This window comes from Budorcas taxicolor, chromosome 7 (genome assembly GCF_023091745.1).
Source record: "Budorcas taxicolor isolate Tak-1 chromosome 7, Takin1.1, whole genome shotgun sequence".
NCBI classification, from domain to species: Eukaryota; Metazoa; Chordata; class Mammalia; order Artiodactyla; family Bovidae; genus Budorcas; species Budorcas taxicolor.
This window is the reverse complement of record NC_068916.1, coordinates 25,713,140-25,733,194: the sequence shown is the minus strand read 5'-3', so window position 1 is coordinate 25,733,194 and position 20,055 is coordinate 25,713,140. Positions and strand designations below refer to the sequence as shown.

The 20,055-nt window shown below is 38.4% G+C and overlaps 1 protein-coding gene across 1 annotated transcript in view; it reads right to left on the bottom strand.

Moving 5' to 3' along the window:
• The window catches only part of FBN2 (fibrillin 2), a 224,383-nt gene that overhangs the window by 14,516 nt on the left and 189,812 nt on the right, over window positions 1–20,055 (bottom strand). Inside the window, exons 42-57 of the mRNA XM_052644439.1 lie at window positions 19,705–19,773; window positions 18,685–18,810; window positions 18,382–18,507; window positions 17,549–17,674; window positions 15,123–15,239; window positions 12,666–12,794; window positions 12,107–12,226; window positions 9,221–9,346; window positions 8,419–8,571; window positions 7,448–7,513; window positions 7,019–7,144; window positions 6,301–6,420; window positions 5,219–5,341; window positions 4,644–4,775; window positions 2,291–2,416; window positions 542–748 (exon numbers count right to left, since the gene is read on the bottom strand). Of these exons, the coding sequence (XP_052500399.1) occupies window positions 542–748; window positions 2,291–2,416; window positions 4,644–4,775; window positions 5,219–5,341; window positions 6,301–6,420; window positions 7,019–7,144; window positions 7,448–7,513; window positions 8,419–8,571; window positions 9,221–9,346; window positions 12,107–12,226; window positions 12,666–12,794; window positions 15,123–15,239; window positions 17,549–17,674; window positions 18,382–18,507; window positions 18,685–18,810; window positions 19,705–19,773 (1,992 nt within the window). The remainder of the gene's footprint in view (window positions 1–541; window positions 749–2,290; window positions 2,417–4,643; window positions 4,776–5,218; window positions 5,342–6,300; window positions 6,421–7,018; window positions 7,145–7,447; window positions 7,514–8,418; window positions 8,572–9,220; window positions 9,347–12,106; window positions 12,227–12,665; window positions 12,795–15,122; window positions 15,240–17,548; window positions 17,675–18,381; window positions 18,508–18,684; window positions 18,811–19,704; window positions 19,774–20,055) is intronic.

Here is a 20,055-nt window from a genome sequence, read left to right as displayed (position 1 = left end):
TTTCATTAGCAATGTAATCAAGCATAAGATCTAGAATCTGTATAGTAATAGAGGAAAATGTTATTTTTAGGACATTAGCATATTGGTTGTACCAAAAAACCTGGAAACTATTAATCATGTGTGAGTCTTGCTGGTTTGTAAATATGCTGCAAACAGAATGAGTTCCTGTGCACAAATAAGCAACCTTTACTTAAATGAAGCACGCATAGCTTGTGGGTTGCAGATGGCCTCTGGGGTCAGACAGATATATTCCATTCCTTGTTCCCACCTTTAAAAAGGCTGTGATCTTGGGAACATTTATTTATCATTACTTAGCTTCGTGCTTTGGTTTCTATCTGCTAAAATAGGAAAAATAAGAGATTCTATCTCTTAGATTTGATACGAAGATTATGCCTCTTAAAGTTGCTGAAGTATTAGTGAAAAGCATAGAGGGCCACACACATATACACATATATTTTAGCCATTATCCTATTTCCTTCAAATTAATGTGAATTAACATGCACTGTGTTGATAACATGCATGGATTTCCTCAACTCCTTACCTCTTCCATCAGTGGTATAGCCTGGGCCATGAGGACATATCTTTTTGTACTGTGCAGTTCCAGGGAGTGGGCAGAGCTCACACTGATGACCCCAGCCTCGCCCCCCGTCGCAGCAGCATTCTGACTTTGTGACAAGGTTACGGCTGCTGGATGCCATCTGACACATGGTCTGCAACACCTCCGCAAAGCAGAGGCCCTGGCGATTGTCTGAAATGACAATGTAGTTAAAAGGCACCAGTGTCAAGGGACTGACACATCATTACTTGGGTCTTCACATTAAAAAGGACAATCAATGTTTTCCTCCATAACAATACTTAAAAAAAAACATCAATTTATTTTGCTGGTGCTGGGTCTTAGTTGTAGCATACAGAATCTTTAGCTGCCACATGTGAACTCTCAGTTGTGGCGTGTGGGACCTAGTTCCTCACAGGGATTGAACCTGCGGCCCCTGCAATTGGGAGGGAGGAGTCTTAGCCACTGGACCACCTGGGAAGTCCCATAGCAATACCTTTTTAAAAGTTAAATATTCTTTTATGTGAAGAGTCACATTGCTTAAGACAATGATTAGAAAGTTCTGGTGGAGGTTCATTTCACAGTGCTCTTTAGCAACAGTTTATTGAATTTAATAACTGATACTAAAGAAACAGAGGGGAGTTTTTTCTTCTTTTCCTCAGCAGCTAAGTGACAGTGAACTACCATTCCTACAGAATCCAACTGAAAGGAAAAATCAAAGAAAAATACTTCCCTTTAAATAAGCAAATGAGAACAGGATTTGTTTTTGAAAAGCAAGTTCTGGACTATGTTATCATCTTGGTACATATTCAATCTAATCTCCTGTATTTTAGACATCTAAAAGACTGTTTATACATTGGATTAAGTAGTTTTTAAAATTATTATAAATAAAGGGATTTTACTGATATAAGTTGGCAAAGAGATCTTTAATAGGGTTTTAAGAACCACCCTAATGAACTGTTAGTAATATGGACAGGAAAGTACACTTTCTATGTAGGTCATCTTTTTCTATTTCCAAAAAGACTGATGGTTAATGAAGATCTTGATTGAAGATAATAATAAACAAAATATGTTTTCATGACTAATAATTTCCTAGGATTTGAAGCAGATGACATCATTCTGAGAACAATCTGATGTAGCTGAAATGTGCTGTTTTTGCATCAAAGCCCGTGAGGAGTGCTATTTCTCTGTTTGCCTTAAATTTGACTTCATACTTTTATACCTGCTCATAATTAACTAAACGGTTTATGATATGTGCATTTTATTATCAAAATGCCTGAGACTTATATTTTCCACAAGAAAATGTTTTGTAAAACACTTTTCTGTATCATAAAATAAAAATTAACTCTGACTGCATTTCTGAAATGTGGCATTTTCTTTAATATAATTAATACAGTGAAACTTACCTCACATAGCAAATATTTTCTTTTGGAATTAAATCATTCCCTGATGTAAGTTTTACTAGAGTCACATTTTCCATAGAGCTTAATTAATCTTAATTTTGGAAAGACTACTTAAGATGATTTATTTACATTAAGGATGGATGTATGTACTACACACACATGTACAAATACATCATTTTAATAGATGTCTATCTTCAGGAAGAGGTACATGGATTACTCAGATTGGGGAACTATTTTGCAGACAAGGATATATATATATAGAACTCTTCTGAGATTACATCACAAAACACATGCTTTATTCACCAAGTAAAATAAACTCTGTTTATCAACTTACCAAGGCATTCAGTGCCAGAAGAGCTGGACTGAAAGCCTTCATTACACTCACATCTATAGCTCCCAATAGTGTTAACACAACGCCCATTTTCACAGATTCCTGGTTTGGTCCTGCATTCATTTTCATCTTTAGAAAAACAAATAATATGAGTCATGAATAGACTATGAAGTTTATAATTTACAAACGTTTATCTTCTAATGGTTTATATCTTGCTTAAAACTTCTTCATCAAAATACTAGTATGATAGAATACTAATTTATTACATTTAAATTTATAGTGTTACATTAAAAATATAACATTACATTTAAATTTATCATATTTAAATTTACCTCATCCTTCCAAGACAGGTTCTAGGTTAACAAAGTGTTCCCCCCACCCTCAGCCGCTTTCTCTTTCTCTCTTCCTCTTTTCAGGGAAGAGTGATACTTGATGGAAAATTGGAAGAGTGGCTCCAAAAAGGATTACTGACCAGGAGAAAGAACTTTGGGAAAGAAGATACCAAGTCATGTGACGTGAGAGAGAAGCTGAGGGCAGAGCAGCGGCAGGTGTTAGGGAGAGGTGGCGAGCAGCGTGAAGGGCACTCAGGCCAGGGATAAAGGACAAGCTCCTTCACTGACTTGAGTGAAACTCACGGGAGCCATGCAGGGTGTTAGGGCAGCCAGAGGAAGAAGGAATTTAGATAGTACTGCTCTTTTGGTTTCTGACAAATAAATATATCAGAACAAAACTGTTACATTAAAATTCCCACATCTTTACTTGTGTTTATTTGACATTTTGTAAATTTTGTTTGAGGTATGTTTCAAATCAACGTTGTCAGAGGCATGAGAGCTCACGACAAATCCCTTTGATGAATCTCTCCTTTCATCTTTATGCTTTTTAATCTTTAATTTATTAATATTTATTTTGCATGCACTTGCTTTTTATCAACATTTGCCTTGGATATCTTGTTCCACCCCTTTATTTTCCATCTAGCTCACATTTTGGTTTGGTACATTTTTTGTAAAAAGTACCAAGCTACACTTTTAAAAGAATATTTAAAAGTACATTTGCCTTTTAACCAGAAATTTAAACTATTTCTGTCTATGGTGATTACTGCAATGTTTGGAGTCTTGTCATTTTATACTGTTTCATATTTACCAGGCTACTTGTCCCCTTCTCTCAATATTTCTTAGATCAGTCTAATTTTTTCTCTGTCCTATGTCATGCCCAACTCATGTCTAGAAGTTGTAATCTTCTATTCTTCCAGTGGTAGCCATGAGACAACTTCAATACATACTGTTAATGAACATTTTTCTATTAACATCAGGAAGTATCTGTTTCAATAGCTTCTGCCTATAGCAAGTACCCTTGGCATGAGTTTACTCCTTTATTTCTCTCCTGTGCTTCCTGCCATGCTGACGTGGTCTAGAAAGTTTGAATTGTTATATTTCTTTTATGGAACACCAGCATTTATTTAAACCATATAATCAGGGTTACTGGTTTCTTGGCTTATCATTGCTTCCTCTAGAATTAACTTTTAAAAATATATTGGAGGATACAGTTTGGATATAAGATATGTGTATGCTAAAGCACATTTCTGACAATGTGACATTTTTGTTTTATCACTAGATTGAATGTAAAGTTTTAGTTCAAAATTATTTTTCCCTTAGAATGCCTTGAAAATATTGCTGCTCCATTGTTTTCTTTTATCCACTGTTAACTGCCACTTGTAGGAAACCTGGTTTTGCTCCCTGGGAAGCTTTAAGAATTCTCACTTTGCTCCTAGTGTTTTGACACTGTTTTTTATTGTTAAAGGTATTTTTTTTTCTTTTAGGAAACTTTCTGCATAAATTTTAAAGTATGTACAAAAGTATTAAACTAAGTTATGGATTTAAAAAATTGTATAGTGTTTCTTGTTTCTAGAATATGAGGGTTTAAGTCTGTCTTCTTGATCTAATCCTATCCTAATGTTGTTTTATCTTTATTTTGATTAGCGTTTCAGCTGTCTGCTTTGAATTCAAAGTGCATAACAGAAATGTATCTGAAAAGATCTGATTGCTACAAATCTTACATTTATTTTCTTTCTTTTTTAAAAATTTTTCCTAACAATGCAAACAAATGTGGGAAAATTTCTCTTGAGCGTTAAGATTTTCCAAGTTGCTATAGAAATCAATTAATAATAGAAAAGATTAATAATATTTTACCTTCCGCATATTGTATTAGGAACTTAACAGATTCTTGTAGTTTTCGATCTCTTTGGCTATTTGCACAGAAAACAATACACCATATTTTCCACTGTGATAACTAAAATTCATATGTTTCTGACTGGGGGTAGGAGTGTTAAGCAAGCAGCCATCATCCCGTACAGCCTTACCTACACAGCCTTCTCCGTCAGGCCTGCGGGTCATCCCAGGTGGGCAGATGCACATGAAGGTGCCAATCAGATTCTTGCACATCATGCCCCTAGATTCACAGTCATGTAGCCCTTCAGCACATTCATCCAGGTCTAGAAAATATTTTCAATAGGAAAAACAGAAAAATAAGACAAATTCATGAACAGGCTATCATTGTGCATTTTGAAGTCATACTTTTGGTCTTCTGGCTCTTAAAATGTAATCTTACACAACAGAGAAAGGAGGAGCCCAGTCTCAACTGTTGGCTATATTCTAGAGTTATAAAAATTTCAGCACTGGTCCTCAAGATAAGAAGTTTAGGGAAGGGCTATCTTTGCTTTAGTAGGAGCTCAAGAATGTGACATCTTTATTTTTGACTTGACTGGACAGACTATGAAGTATCTTGTTATCTAGATACGGAAATCTACCAGCAATGCTGTAAAGAATACATTTCTGCACAGCTCTACAAGAAGACAGCTGAGAGCTACAAAATCATTAAAATATATTTACGGCATCACAAATAATGAGCTGACTCCTTCCTGGTCTGGGGCCTTACCTTTGCACATCTTCTGGTCTTCCCTGAGGGCATAGCCAATTGGGCACGTGCATTCATAGGACCCGAAGGTGTTCATGCAGCGGAAAGCACACAGCAGTGGGTTCTGGGCACACTCATTGATATCTGGTCAAGGAAACAGACAGGTATGCGCTCAGCCTAGAGTACTAATTACTCGCTTAAATAAACACTGATGTATTTATTTGGCAGTCACACAGAAAGTAACAGGATAACAGAACTTCCATTTCTGGTAAGGAGAACTGGGCACCTAACTCACCCTCCAACAAACAACAACTATAAACTCTGAAATAAATATAAAAACAACACCTGAAGTGGTTTCTAGCAGTTCATTAAAACTCAGTAAACACCTGGCAAAGTAGAGGTGCTCAGTTTTTTTTTCCTGTGGATCATATCAGTGCTGGCACAGTAACATCTGGCAGCTAAATCTCCAATAGGAACTCTCTGAGCTTCTGTCCCGAGAAATCAGGGGAGGGAGCCTTGTGGCAACCAAGGCTGCTGAAAAGTGTGGAGGAATCCCAGAAATAAGGGCCAGAGGGGGAGAAATACCTTTTTCATTTTTTGGTATAAACTCAGCACAAGTTGCTGACTTAACCATGCCATGTGTGGGCCAAAATCAAAGAAGGTAGCCACTAAGGTTTAAAGAGAAGAATTTAAATGTGAACCACTGTCTTCCACGAGCCTGACAGTCCACTTTATGTAAATTAACTGCCTGCTAAGACAAAGGCATCAATATTCTCTGAAATAATGTAACTGATTTCAGAAGATATCAGTCACAATACCCAGCACATAATCCAAAATTAACCAACAGACTGAGGAACCAGGAAAATGTGACCTAATCTCAAGGGAAAAAATAAGCAATAGATGCCAATTCTGAGAGGGCGGAGATGCTGAATTATCAGACAAGGGCTACAGAGTAGCTTTTGTAACTATGCTCCTTGTGGTAAAGGAAAATATGTTTGTGATGAATATAATCATCAGTAGAACATAAGAACAATATAAACAAAAGCTGAGGCATTAAAAACTCTTTCTATATCAAGAAGAAATAATAGTAAAGCATCACTTGCCTTCACAATTCATCATGGGCCCTGGCTCAAAACCCTCATTGCAGTTGCATTCGAAACTCCCGATAACGTTGGTGCACGTCCCATTTCCACATGGGTTGCCAATTGAACATTCATCAGTGTCTGAAAAAGAATAAGAAAGTGACACAAATGTGGAGGTTTTAGTTTAACTAAAGTAAGCCCAGGAAAATCCATCTGGCCCTCACACGTGTCCCAGACCTGTGCGGGACACGCATGATTCTTACACCCCACCCCACCCCCCCACCCCCGCTTGGTCATGGCTGGCCAGCCTTTATGCAGGGCAGAGAACTCCGAGGGTCAAGTGTGAAATGCTCTGAACTTTCAGACAGCTGCGCTTGCCCTAAAAAAAGAACAAATCACAAACCCAGGGAGGTATGTGATCTTCTGCTACAAGGGCAGAAGTGGAAAGTCATAAAGTAAAATAGACTTCTTTCCTAGTCAGTGGTTTTGGCAGCTGTAAAGCTCTAGACACATCAGAGTTTGTATATCTGGTTGAAGGCAGAGATTGGGCAACTCGCTCCATCTTCAAATAAACCCATGTTGCTGGAAAATGCAGAATGGAAGAAGGAAAAGCAGTTATGGCTACTTATCTTGGCTTTGTAAATCCCACTGCCACCCAGAGTGCCTGAGAGACCTTTTGCTGAATATAAGAAAGAAAAAACCTTAAAAGTATGAAATGTGGCACTAACTCAGCACTTACCCACACAGCGCACTCCAGTGTAATCAAGGTTGTAACCCATTGGACATTCACAGCGAAAAGACCCATCTGTGTTGATACACTGACCATTTGAACAAATGCCTGGGCTCTCAAGACATTCATTAACATCTAAAATACAGAATCATCCATGAACTTTCTTATGTAAAAAGATATGCCAAAACTGCATGTATCTATTCAAAAGAGGCTTAAAAGTGTTAAAACATATGAGCATTTCTTTCATCAGAGAAACATGTATTTCATATGCCACAACATAGTCTTACGATGTAGTGCATATGATATACAACAAATATCATATATGTGCATTAAATGCAATACAATATATGTTATACAGTAAAAACAGCATGAGTATAAAACAAATGTACAATATTGTATTTATGTAAGACTATAAAAATAAAATATATCAAACCACACCTTCACGGGTATCATGAAGACTGGGAACAGTTCCGTGGCCATAGGGACACAAATCCTGGAATGCCACTACATAGAAAAAGACAAATTCCCGATTATCAGAGAGTCACAACCATCAGATAACTTAAGAACTGATTAATGATATACATAAAATTAGACTTATTTTTCCTCTACAAAGCTATTTTTAGTAAGAGTCTTTGTTTTTGTAATTTACTTCAAAAGCAACACTGAGCATATTTAGAGAAGGTCACCTGAGCTTGGGGTGGCCACCTATGGGTACCACTCAGGGTGTCATTCTGTCTGCTTGCTCATTTAATTCTGGGCAGCCAAAGAGCCATATTCACTCCAGTATTCTTGCCTGGAGAATTCCAAGGACACAGAAGAGCCTGGTGGAATACAGTCTACAGAGTCGCAAAGAGTCGGACATAATAGAGTCGGCAGCATTCTCTGCCCATTACACACAGAAGCCACCTCTGACCTAGAGACCAGGCCAGTTCCGAGCCTGCTGGGAACAATCGTACTGTTCAGCTATGCTAATAAAATCTGTGAGGCTCGTCGTCTCTTCTCGCAAATGGCTACTGTGCTGACTCAGCCTCCCAGAATTTGATATAAGATTCTGGGAGCTGCAGCCTGTGATACAATACCCATGTGGGACTCCTGCAGCAAGCTGGAACGTGATTTTCACCCCCTCCTTGGATCTACTGCCCTTCACCCTTCAAATTCATTCCTTTCAAAGCAAGTAACACTAACATTGGGGGAAGCAATGAAATAATGGGGTAACATCCTGCATTTACACATTGTGAATATGAAAGCTGAAAGAAGTTCCTGACTGCGGAGCTCACTGAACCATGAAGATCTGTAAGTGAGGGGATACTTTCATCTTCAAAACATTTATAAGTTACATGGTCCCACTTGAGTTCTGCTAGACAGTCCAAAACTAGTACAAAGTTGCTTTTTTATTTCACTGCTCTTACCTTCATCATCTTTGGGACACAGCTCACAGGGGTCCCCCCAGCCCTCTCCTGGCATCTTACTACAGCAGCATTTTGCCTTTGTGGTGTTGAAAGCTTTGGGTACAGAACACTTTCCATTTTCAAAGTTTGTGAAACAGAAGCTCTGGCGAGTATCTAATCAAGAAAGCAAACATCACAGACCTCCTTACTGGTCATTTAAAAAGATGGAATAATTTACACATAATTCTGTTACTGACAGAACATTTCTCATGGGTTGAACATGTGATGCAGATTATATTTGCAGTTAAAAGATAGGCCGGGAAAGTCTTAATTGCTGATGTCATTTGCCAGTTTAAGTTGACCACTCTATAAAATTGCATTTAATTATATATCTTAATAATGTGCTTTGGAAATTTGAGAAATTATGCTCAATATTAAAATGATTTCTATGTCTTCTTTACTGTTGCTTTACAGCCTAACAAAATAAACCTTCGTAGCTTGCAGTAAGTTATGTCGTATCAGAAGCAACTCCTCACCAATGTATAGAAAAATCTATGCCTCTAACAAAATGAAAATGATGAAATAAGACAACCATTTTTCTTTTAGTATGGAATTTTTTTAAAAAATGTAGAAACAGAGTGAATAATTCAAAGCACCTTAAAAACTGTCCAGTGCGTGTACACTCGGGACCTTATGCTTTAAACTTACAGATGAGAATCTGCCAGAGACACATATTTTTAGTGACAAGCACTGCATCATGGCTTCCTGCCTAGCTCTGAAGTTTGAGGGCTGATGATGACAGAGAAATCATTTCAAAACTTACCGAAGCACCTCCGTCCATTATCAGACAATACAAACCCAGGGGGACAGATGCACTGGAAGCCCCCAGGAGTATTGGTGCAGGAACCAAAAAGACAGATGTTGGGGTCTTCATCACACTCGTTTATATCTGTAGATCAGCAAGATAATTTACTGATTTAATCAAATCAACACACTGCTTAATATCTGAAAATAACTTGTCCACCTCGTACAGTTCACTAGCCATTGGATATTCAACGTGAAACAATATATTAAATTGTCTATGTGATTAATTATCTTTAAAATACACTGTTATTGCTTCAAAAGTCCAAGGTTATATCCAGTTTCCATGATCGATATGACGCAGACTTCTAAGTCGGTCTCCAGTTCTCTGGACTTGACTCCTAGGAGGTGTCTGTATGTCTGCCTGCAGGCCTGAGAGGACCACGTCCATGTCTCAGGGGCATTGCATCTTCAGCACTGGTCCTCTTCTCTGATGCCCCTTGCCCTCAGCAATCCACACTGGGGAGCTGGAGTCACATTCTTTCCTCTCCTTAATTGTTCAACTTTTATAACCAAGCAATATGTGGCCTCCTCACTTACATTCAAACTCAGCATCAATTGCCACCTTGATCATCACCTCTCCCAACTAGACTGCTGCACTGCCTTCTCCCCTCTCCACACCACCACCAGGGTTTGCTTTCTAAAACACGTACCTATTTGAGAATCTGTGTCTACAGAACCAGGGAGCTTAGACGTTGCGATGAGAATTTTATCATTTCCACCTTACCCCAGAATGATTCCTTGAAACAGACAAGGATTCCTTACCAGTGATATCTGGCCCCTTTTCACTGGAAGCGCTTATTTAATGGGTGATTATAACTAAATGGATAAACACTACATGATTCCAGGCACATTAGAACATAAGTTCCACAAGGACATCCTGTGTCTCTCTAGATCACTGCTGCACTCTCAGCATGGGTCTAGCTTAGGGCCTGGCACATACTGCATTCTCAGCTTACACTGATGGAATTTTAGTGAGTGAGTCATATCACTTCCTTGCTAAAAGAACCTGCACTGCTCTGTGCCGCCTGCAGGACCAAGAGCCATCTTGTGAGCTGGCCACCGATGCCCCTTACCACACTCATTCTGCCTCTGTTTTCAAGCTGCCTCTCTGTTCCACTTCCCTTTTTGATCAGTCAATTTATCAGACTCAGGGACACCTCAAATGTCGCCAATCCTTATGCGAGGCTTCCTGACCTACTCTCCTTTCACCACCACCATCATTATTCACAGCCTCCTACTGTGACCTACATCCTGAACAGACCCCAGTGCAGTGTCTGTCGCACTGGATTGTAAGGGCAGCTTTACAACATGGAGTGATTTACAAAATCTCTTAGGCAGTAAGTGACTTACAAAATCTCTCAGGCAGTAAGTTACCTTACTTACTGGCAAAAGCCGCATTTTTGTATTTCCAGCGTCTAAAACATGCTGCGTGTCCATAGTAATGTCCATGGAATGTCAGGATGGATGTGTGTGTGTGTGTGTGTGTGTGTGTGCGCGCGCGCGTGCATAGAGTTCGTGGTAGGAAGCATTTCATCTAGAAAAACTGGTAGAAGAGAGCCTAGGCTGACAGAAATTGTCTTACAGTGAAGTAAGTTAATTGAAAACACACTTTTAAGACATGTGAAGTAGTGGTGGGTATTTATCAGTGGATAAAGAAAATAAGATACTCCCGAGGTTAAAAAACATCTAATTGAATCACAGATTGTTTTCTCACTAAGATAAAAGGTAGCCAAGTCTTTCTGATACAAAGAGGCACACGTATTTTTATTTCTCTCCTAATGGCTCACACACTGCTATTATGCCTATTCCATAAAGAGATGGATCATAGAGATGATAAAGAGTAAGTATAAACAAGGAAGATGAAAGAAAAGATCTTAAACTCTTCAAGAAAGTTTTTGTTAAGATGCTTCTAGTGTTATTACTTTTAAATATTAAAAACACTAGAAAATCTTACAATGAACTATACAAATCAGACAAAAATGGGGAAAAGATATAAACACCAAATTAGAATGACTAAGGATACCCATTATTTGTAATTATATGATCTGAAAAATAATTAATTTACTATGTAAACTGTTTCCTTAGGTTCTGTCTATATAAGTCCCTTAAATGTGAACAAAAGAGCTATACAGAATTTAAGAAACTGAGTAACTCAAAGGCAAAAATCTCTCAGCAATCATTTCATGTTAGAAGAATCACACTAAGATGCTGGTGCTTCTGAATTTCAACAAGACTGTTAAAAATAATTTGTACAAAAGTGAAATAAAGTAACTGTAAAAAGGTCAGTCTTCATCATGCCCCTCAGGCAATTCTGGGACTCACTTTTGATGTGGTTACAAGATTTCTTGTACGCTGGGAGGGTTTCCACAGAGAAACATCTGTTATGACAAATGGATTAATATTTTCTGTTTTGACATGCGGCTTTCCCAAGGGAAAAAAGTCTCAACAGCATTGTCAAGATTTTCTGCTTCACATTTCTAGGACTCTAGACACCTTTAATAGCTGTTTTAAAATTGGTTGCCAAAGATTACAATTTTTGTAGACACTCTTTAAATTCGGTAGAAGGTCTCTATCGACATTTGGAAAAAAGATTAGGGTGCACTGAAAATTCTTTGACTAGTATAAGATTTCTGTTAATGAAAAAATCCCACATCTTCAAATTCTTTATTCCCACCATTCCACCTTCCAATCATTTCTGATGGTTCAATAAAACAGATGTAGGCAGCTAGGCGTTTAACTCCCTGGGTGAGCATGCTTACAGTGGTTTAGATTTAACTTATATCCACAGAGTCTGTACCGGGTCTCATTATCCTAAACGGTTCACGGACTCAAACACCAGCCTTACCGATGCAGTTCTCGCTTTTGACTTCATACCCTGGGGGACAGATACATCTGAAAGACCCCTCCAAATTCTGACAGGTGCCAGGAGAACAAGAGCCGGGCAGGGCAACACACTCATTAGTATCTTTAAAGAGAAACAGGAAAAAAAAAAAAAAAGACTTACAGATGACATCATTGCTGCCAAATGACAATCACATGAATTCAACTCAAGCCCTCTGATCTGCCAGGTCACTATGGGGAAATATGCCCTCGGAGATTTTTGACACATTGAGGATTACTCATTTGGCAAGAGGCTAATTTTCCTTTGTCTACTTTAATTGAGACACAGATAGCCTCAAGCTCTGTCCCAATCAAAACATTGCATACAATTCCAAATCTTTGGTTTATACCTTTTACCAAAACTTCCCAGGAAATTTATCTTGGTCCATGTACTCAGATGACCAAATGAAATGCAAATGAGTCCCAAAGTTGGTGGTGCTGAGGGTGGGGGGAGTCACATCATTATTTTACAAAATGAAACAACACAAAGACTTTATTTTATTGTTCGTTGTTTCAATACTTACCTATACAGTTCTTGCCATCTGGGGTAAGTTCATAACCTTCATTACATAAACACTTGAAGGAGCCAACTTCATTAAAACACCGTCCGTTTCTACACACCTGACCAAAAAAGGAACTGCACTCATCTATGTCTGTAAGTAAATAAAGAGTTAGCTTTTCAGAGAGCTCTCTTACATATATTTTGTATCACAAGTCACAACTTAAAAAACATATTTATTGGTAGACATTTACAAAAACGCTACATTACAATCCCTCATCAACAGAGAAAAATGTCTTATCTCATAAGGATCAGGTGACTAATAATGTCACACAGACCTCTCCTGTTGGTTTAAGCTTTCCATTCTTTCCAACCAAAAATAGCTCTTTTCTTGGATATAAGAGGACACATGGGTTTAACTGGATTGTCCAGTTTGTAGAGAACTGTATCTGGAGATAAACTGACTGTATTCAAAGGACAAATAACAAAGCATGTAAAATATAGAAAAATCAATTTTATGAAAAACACTCTAGGATTACTGCCATGTTTTGCTTATAAAAAACAGAATCTGAAAAAAAAAATGTTCTTAACTGTTTTCAGTTAAGCTTAGGGATGAGTAATTTTTTGTTTGTTTACAGATTATACTTCAATCAGAGCCATATCTGTATCTTTCCTTCTCCTCAGCTGTATAAAGGGTCTGAGAAACTATAGACAACAGGGTGGTAGTTGAATAAAATATTCAATCAGGTCTGAATTTTTCGCAGTTGAAGAATTTTGAAAAACAAGGAAAATTAAGGAATATATATTGGAATAAAATAGGAGGTGGGTTTGACTGGTGATGGTTCCATAAAAGCAGGAAGCCTGAGTTACTTTCACATTAACTCATGGGATTCTGTGAATTAAGAGATGTTACGTTGGAAAGCACCACTATAGAGTCTGTGTGCTGTGCTTAGTCGCTCAGTCGTGTTCTGACTCTCTGCGACCCCGTGGACTGTAGCCCACCAGGCTCCTCTGTCCGTGGGATTCTCCAGGCAAGAGTACTGGAGTGGGTCGCCATGCCCTCCTCCAGGGACTCTTTCCAACCCAGGGATCTAACCAAGGTCTTCTGCATTACAGGTGGATTCTTTACCATCTGAGCTACCAGGAAAGCACTATAGAGTCTGGCACATGGTAAATGTAATATCATTAATGCTTTTTGTTGTATCTTTTACTAACTTCTCCACTAACTACAGGATCTTCTTCCTCCTCCTCCAGTCACTTTCAGTTTTTATTTCAATCACTGTCTGTTAGAGGCAAAGACTAAAATTCTGTGCCATGTAGAGAAGACAGTTTTATTTTCCACTGAGAATTTACAGTCCTTCACAGAGATTAAATAGGCTTCTGAGGCTGGTTCAGAAACCTAGTCACCACGCTTTCTTCCTGTGGGAAAAGGCAGCCCTGGCTTCAAGGGCTGATTGAAAAGAGTTTCAAGACACAATATGTTTCTAAGTTGGAGACTGTCCGTGTTTGAATATAAATCAAGAATGGCTTATATGAAATACTTGTAATAAACCTGAAACCGTAAGAGGTCTGCCTTTGATACCATCTAAGTGGTAAAAATAACCCCAAACCATAAATCAGTCCCAATAGTTTACTATGATCTGCATGGCCTTTACCCTTGAATCGATTTGACTGATGTAAGTACTAAGCCCAGCAGACTGTCTCGTGATTCAGTTCAGTTCAGTTCACTTCACTTCAGTCGCTCAGTCGTGTCTGACTCTTTGCGACCCCATGAATCACGGCACACCAGGCCTCCCTGTCCATCACCAACTCCCAGAGTTCACTCAGACTCACATCCATCAAGTCGGTGATGCCATCCAGCCATCTCATCCTCTGTCGTCCCCTTCTCCTCCTGCCCCCAATCCCTCCCAGCATCAGGGTCTTTTCCAGTGAGTCAACTCTTTGCATCAGGTGGCCAAAGTACTGGAGTTTCAGCTTTAGCATCAGTCCTTCCAATGAATACCCAGGACTGATCTCCTTTAGGATGGACTGGTTGGACCTCTTTGCAGTCCAAGGGACTCTCAAGAGTCTTCTCCAACACCACAGTTCAAACGCATCAATTCTTCGGTGCTCAGCTTTCTTCACAGTCCAACACTCACATCCATACATGACCACTGGAAAAACCATAGTCTTGACTAGAAGGACCTTTGTTGGCAAAGTAATGTCTCTGCTTTTGAATATGCTATCTAGGTTGGTCATAACTTTCCTTCCAAGGAGAAAGCGTCTTTTAATTTCATGGCTACAGTCACCATCTGCAGTGATTTGCGATTACTGGAGGCAATACTGTGACTTCAGTTAACCAGAAGTTAGTCAATGATATTACGTATCTTGTGGCACAGGCTCGCAATTTGAATAATAAAAATGTATTCATTCTTTGCCTTTATTCTGTGTTTAGGATATTCTGTAGACATGAAAGAGAAGCAGTAAAGAACTCAGTACTTACCCATGCAATCATTATTATGAGTGAGTGCAAAGCCTGGGTAGCAGAGACAGTTATAGGATCCAACGGTGTTTTTACAAGTTCCATTTCCACATGGATGCCGCTCACACTCATCAACATCTACGAAGAAACATTGGCTCAAAGGAATTCAGTTTTTAACCAGAAAAATGTAGCTTATTAAACTTTTAGATTTTTTTTTTAAACTACTAGCTTACTTAGATTTTTCTCATTTAATACTAAGAACCCACATTTATTTAAGGAAAGTAAGTATGAGGTAGAGAAAACTCTAAGGTAGAAAATTATTAAGAAAAATTGGCACTTAATAACTTACAGCAACATATAAGATTCAGAAAAGAACTGGACTAACAAGCAAGCGAGATTAGCCTACATTTCCTTAGTGAGTTTTTTTAATGAATAAGTTTGCTTGTCAATTATGAGGAAATAAATCTTTTGAAACACTGAAAACAATTTGTTCTATTAATAGCATTATAAATGCTTCCCCAGAAATTTCCATATCTTAATTTGATAAGCACAACAAAGGTAAACTTTAACTTCCTAAATTTTATGAATCAGTAGACTCTAAATTGAAGAAGTCTATTAGAGTTCAATGTTATTAGCCTTCAAAAACATGGAATTAATATTTAGAAAGGTCACAGTCATATAAAGGGGGAGACTCCCTAGACTATGAATTTCAGGCTGCTAAAACTCTTCCATTGTGAAAAAAAAGGGGGCTATTATTGTTCCTTTGGAAAGAAGCTTTGTTTAAGAGAGATATTACCAAGGAGTCTAGCTGATTTTCATCATGGATGAATTGTTAAAACTGAGGACAGATTTTCTCCATATGAATTTCTGAATCATAAATACCACATATACATATATATATATTTTAGCAAATCATATCCTCTTTCTCAGAGAGAGCAGCCAGGAGAAACATATAAGCAAGACCTCTCAGACAGTTCATGCAAATAGGGCCACATCCTCCATGTGTCCTTTGCACAAGCGTTCCCTAGAGAACTTTTCCTGCGACCACAGAAGATGTCTGCAGGGGATCTCTTAGGAGGCACTGGAAGAATGGAGACATTCTCCAGGGGGTGCTCGTGTACAGATATGCCATGCTGCTGCTGCTGCTGCTAAGTTGCTTCAGTCGTGTCCGACTCTGTGTGACCCCATAGATGGCAGCCCACCAGGCTCCCCCGTCCCTGGGATTCTCCAGGCAGGAACACTGGAGTGGGCTGCCATTTCCTCCTCCAATGCATGAAAGTGAAAAGTGAAAGTGAAGTTGCTCAATCGTGTCTGACTCTTCGCGACCCCATGCCATAAAGGAAACTAATTCTGCCATTCTGCTGTACTAAAGTCTGTACAATTCAAAAAGATAGTGTGTCTTGAACACCAAAAGAGTAGATGTACAACTTCAGCTTGTTCTACATCGAGAAGTGCTAATTATAAATAGTCAACTTTTAAATTTAATTTTCCTCCTGAAAGTGCAGAGTGCTTCAGTGGAGATGAGCCAGTGGCTGACATCAGTTTAAGGAGTTAAGCTGAGTTCCAAGGTGAGTTCCGAAGTTAAGCTGAGTTCCAAAAGCCCCTCTGCTTTTGAAATCTTACATCAGCTCAGCAAGTACTTACTGAACACAATTACTGCTTAACTAACCATCACATTAGCTACCGTACTGGAGCTTTTCAAAGTTTCACCATCTTTGCTTCTAAAAACTGTTTTTAAGAGTTGAAACAGCCAAGCAAGCAGATATATCTCATATGTTCAGTGATTTGGGCGAAAGCAGCATATGTACATATGTGTGTATGCGTTCATTTCAACACTGTCACCCTTACTACTGCCTTGCATTCTAGCATTCCAAAAGGCTTTTCTGAGTGGAACTGTGCCTGTGTGCTAAGTTGCTTGAGTCATGCCCAACTCTTTGTGACCCTATGAACTGTGGCCTGCCAGGCTCCTCTGTCCATGGGGATTCTCCAGGCAAGAACCCTGGAGTTGGTTGCCATACCCTCCCTCCAGGGGATCTTCCTGACCCAGGGATCAAACCTGCGTCTCTTATATCTCCTGCATCGAGAGGTGGGTTCTTTACCACTAGCACCACCTGGGAGGCACCTTGAGTGGGAACAAAGAGGGGTAAATGGAGAGCTAGTACCATGGCGATTTCCGTGTAACGCTGTCTGAAAGCTCAGGTTAATAAGCATGTGAAAGCCATCTGGGGAAGAAAGCTGTGACCGCTAAACCCAAGAACACATTGTGGTGCGTCCTGCTTACAAATTTTACATTGACTAAAACTATAAATAGTTTCACATAGCTCATTTTTTGTTAAGACTGTTTCTGACAGAGACAGGGTAGTTACTTGTGGCGGGTGACCGAATGGTAATCGCTTCTGGAGTCTCAGCTCCATGACACGCCCTGGAAATACTGTTTCCCTGCTTACCCATGCACATCGTCTGGTCCTGAGAAGCCTTAAAACCATTGTGGCAGATGCACTGGTAACTTCCTTGCAAATCCACACACAGGCCATGACTGCAAACATTAGGAATTTCTAAACACTCGTTGCGATCTAACACAAAAAAATAAAACACATGTTACACGTATCTGATCTTTATTAAGATTCCTTCATTTTTTTCCCACAGGCATTGTTTCTATAGCCTGCTAGTAATTATTACAGATAGGCTGAAAACGAACCATAACAAGAGTTGAATAAAAATAAGGCAAGGCTTTAAAGTATACAAGCCTCTATTTAAAAAATTTTTAAATCACGCGATCTTTTTACACGTTGATTGGTATATCTCAAGGATATTATTTTATTTTAGTTTCAATTCTAGGAAAAATCCATTGAGAGACTTCTTTTCCTAACAAAAGAATCTAAAAGATATGGTAAAATAGATTCAAAATGAATGAATAGATTTACTTGGAAAATCTCAAAATTATGTTTGAAAATAGCTTTTTTTTGATAGGAGAGCATAGGCAGGTTTTAGTGCAGGAACTAACTATACAGAATGTGCTCAAAGTAGTGAAAGTGTTGGTCACTCAGCTGCGTCCGACTCTTTGCAATTTCATGGACTGTAGCCCACCAGGCTTTTCTGTCCATGGAATTCTCCAGGCAAGAACACTGGAGTGGGTTGCCATTCCCTCCTCCAAGGGATCCTCCCTATCTAGAGATTGAACCCAGGTCTCCTGCATTGCAGGCGGATTCTTTACCATCTGAGCTACCACAGAGGCCTACAACGGTGTTCAGTATCAAAGGATGAGTCATTCTCTTCTTACCTACACAGGCTCCGTTGGGTGAAAGTTTGAAACCTGCAGCGCACTCGCATCGGTAGCTGCCTGGACTGTTGATGCAGTCTGCATTTCGCTGGCACAGGTTATCGCCATTGCTGCACTCATCGATATCTGAAAGAGCAACAATTCCATTTTCAAACTTCATTATGGCATCAGTGTTACATTCACTTAATCAATTTGGTGATCAACTCCTAAATGCTGTAGTAGAAACAGTAAGTCAGAAAACTTCTAGAAACCAGTTATGTCTGCCGAACTTTCCTGGATAAGGTCACTTATTGCTCAGATTACCTTCGCAGACCAGCAGCAGGTCATTGTAGCTGAATCCCGTAGGGCATTCACAGCGGAAACTGCCAATTTGGTTAATGCACACACCATTTGCACAAATGCCTGGAATCTCTTTACATTCATCAATGTCTGCAATTGAACAGATTTGATCAAATATATGGTTTTGCTTAATGTATTTATCATAAAACACTGAATAATGGTAAACACACACTCAGTCTCAAAAATCAATCCTATACTGGTATGAGTGATTTTGTGGTTTATGAAAGCATATAGACTACAAAATATTATTTCCTTTGAACAGTAAGGAAAGAATGGAAGTAGTTGCTCAAATATACCAAGTGATACTAGCGTCAATAGAGCAAATGAACTTCCTAGGGAATCAAGCTTCCTCTTAAGTTACATGTCAGGCTTACCTAATTGCTATTACTCATTTGATAAAGTCAACTGTATTTTCCTAATTTTATGTCCTTTGTTATCTGTGCATTGATAATGGACATTAACAATTATATTGTTCATTTAATCTTTGAGGAAGAAAAGTAGCCTGTGCAAGAGAAAGCACATTCAGAAGAAAGAAATGTATATAATTAATAATTCTGCAAATTCGTAAGTAGATAGGGAGAAGAATACTGTAAAAATACATACAAAACTTAAACATACACCATGAAAACAGACAATAAAGGTTAATAAAATAAAGTGGATTACTTAGAATCATGTATTGATAATACAATATTCATAATGAGAAAAACTAAAGCTTTAGCTTATATGTATGAAATCTTGAGGTAGTCACATAACTATGATATCATAACTCAATCACCAGGCTAGCAACCCACTCCAGGCTGACGGACTAATCCCACTATTAATACTTGGTTATCTGTAAACATGCTACTCTTTCTTATCGAACTATATCAGATCCAAATCCAAAGTATTATCTTTTATGATACTTTAAACTTAAAAAACACTGAACAAATTTTTACAAAATGCTACATATATGTATTAAAAGAAACATAATCTAGAAAAACTCACCAACAGCTTTTCCAGTGTGAATGTCAAAGGTGAATCCAGGAATATTTCCACATATGGTTTTAAAGTCAGCTTTAAAATATAAACAAAGCAAATACACTCTTAAAATTCTCATACTCCTTCAAAACAACACTTTTTATAGTATTACTTTAACTGGCAAATATATTTTATATTATTCACAACAAGACACTTTAATTCAATTATATTTATTTGACTACAATATCAGTTTTTGCATGGAGTGAATGAATCTAGGCATTCTTGTATCATTATTGCTGTTCTTATCATCATTAAACATTTTACTGCTCGGATACTAGAAAATAAGTAAATCATTATGAGTTCAAAATATCTACTTAA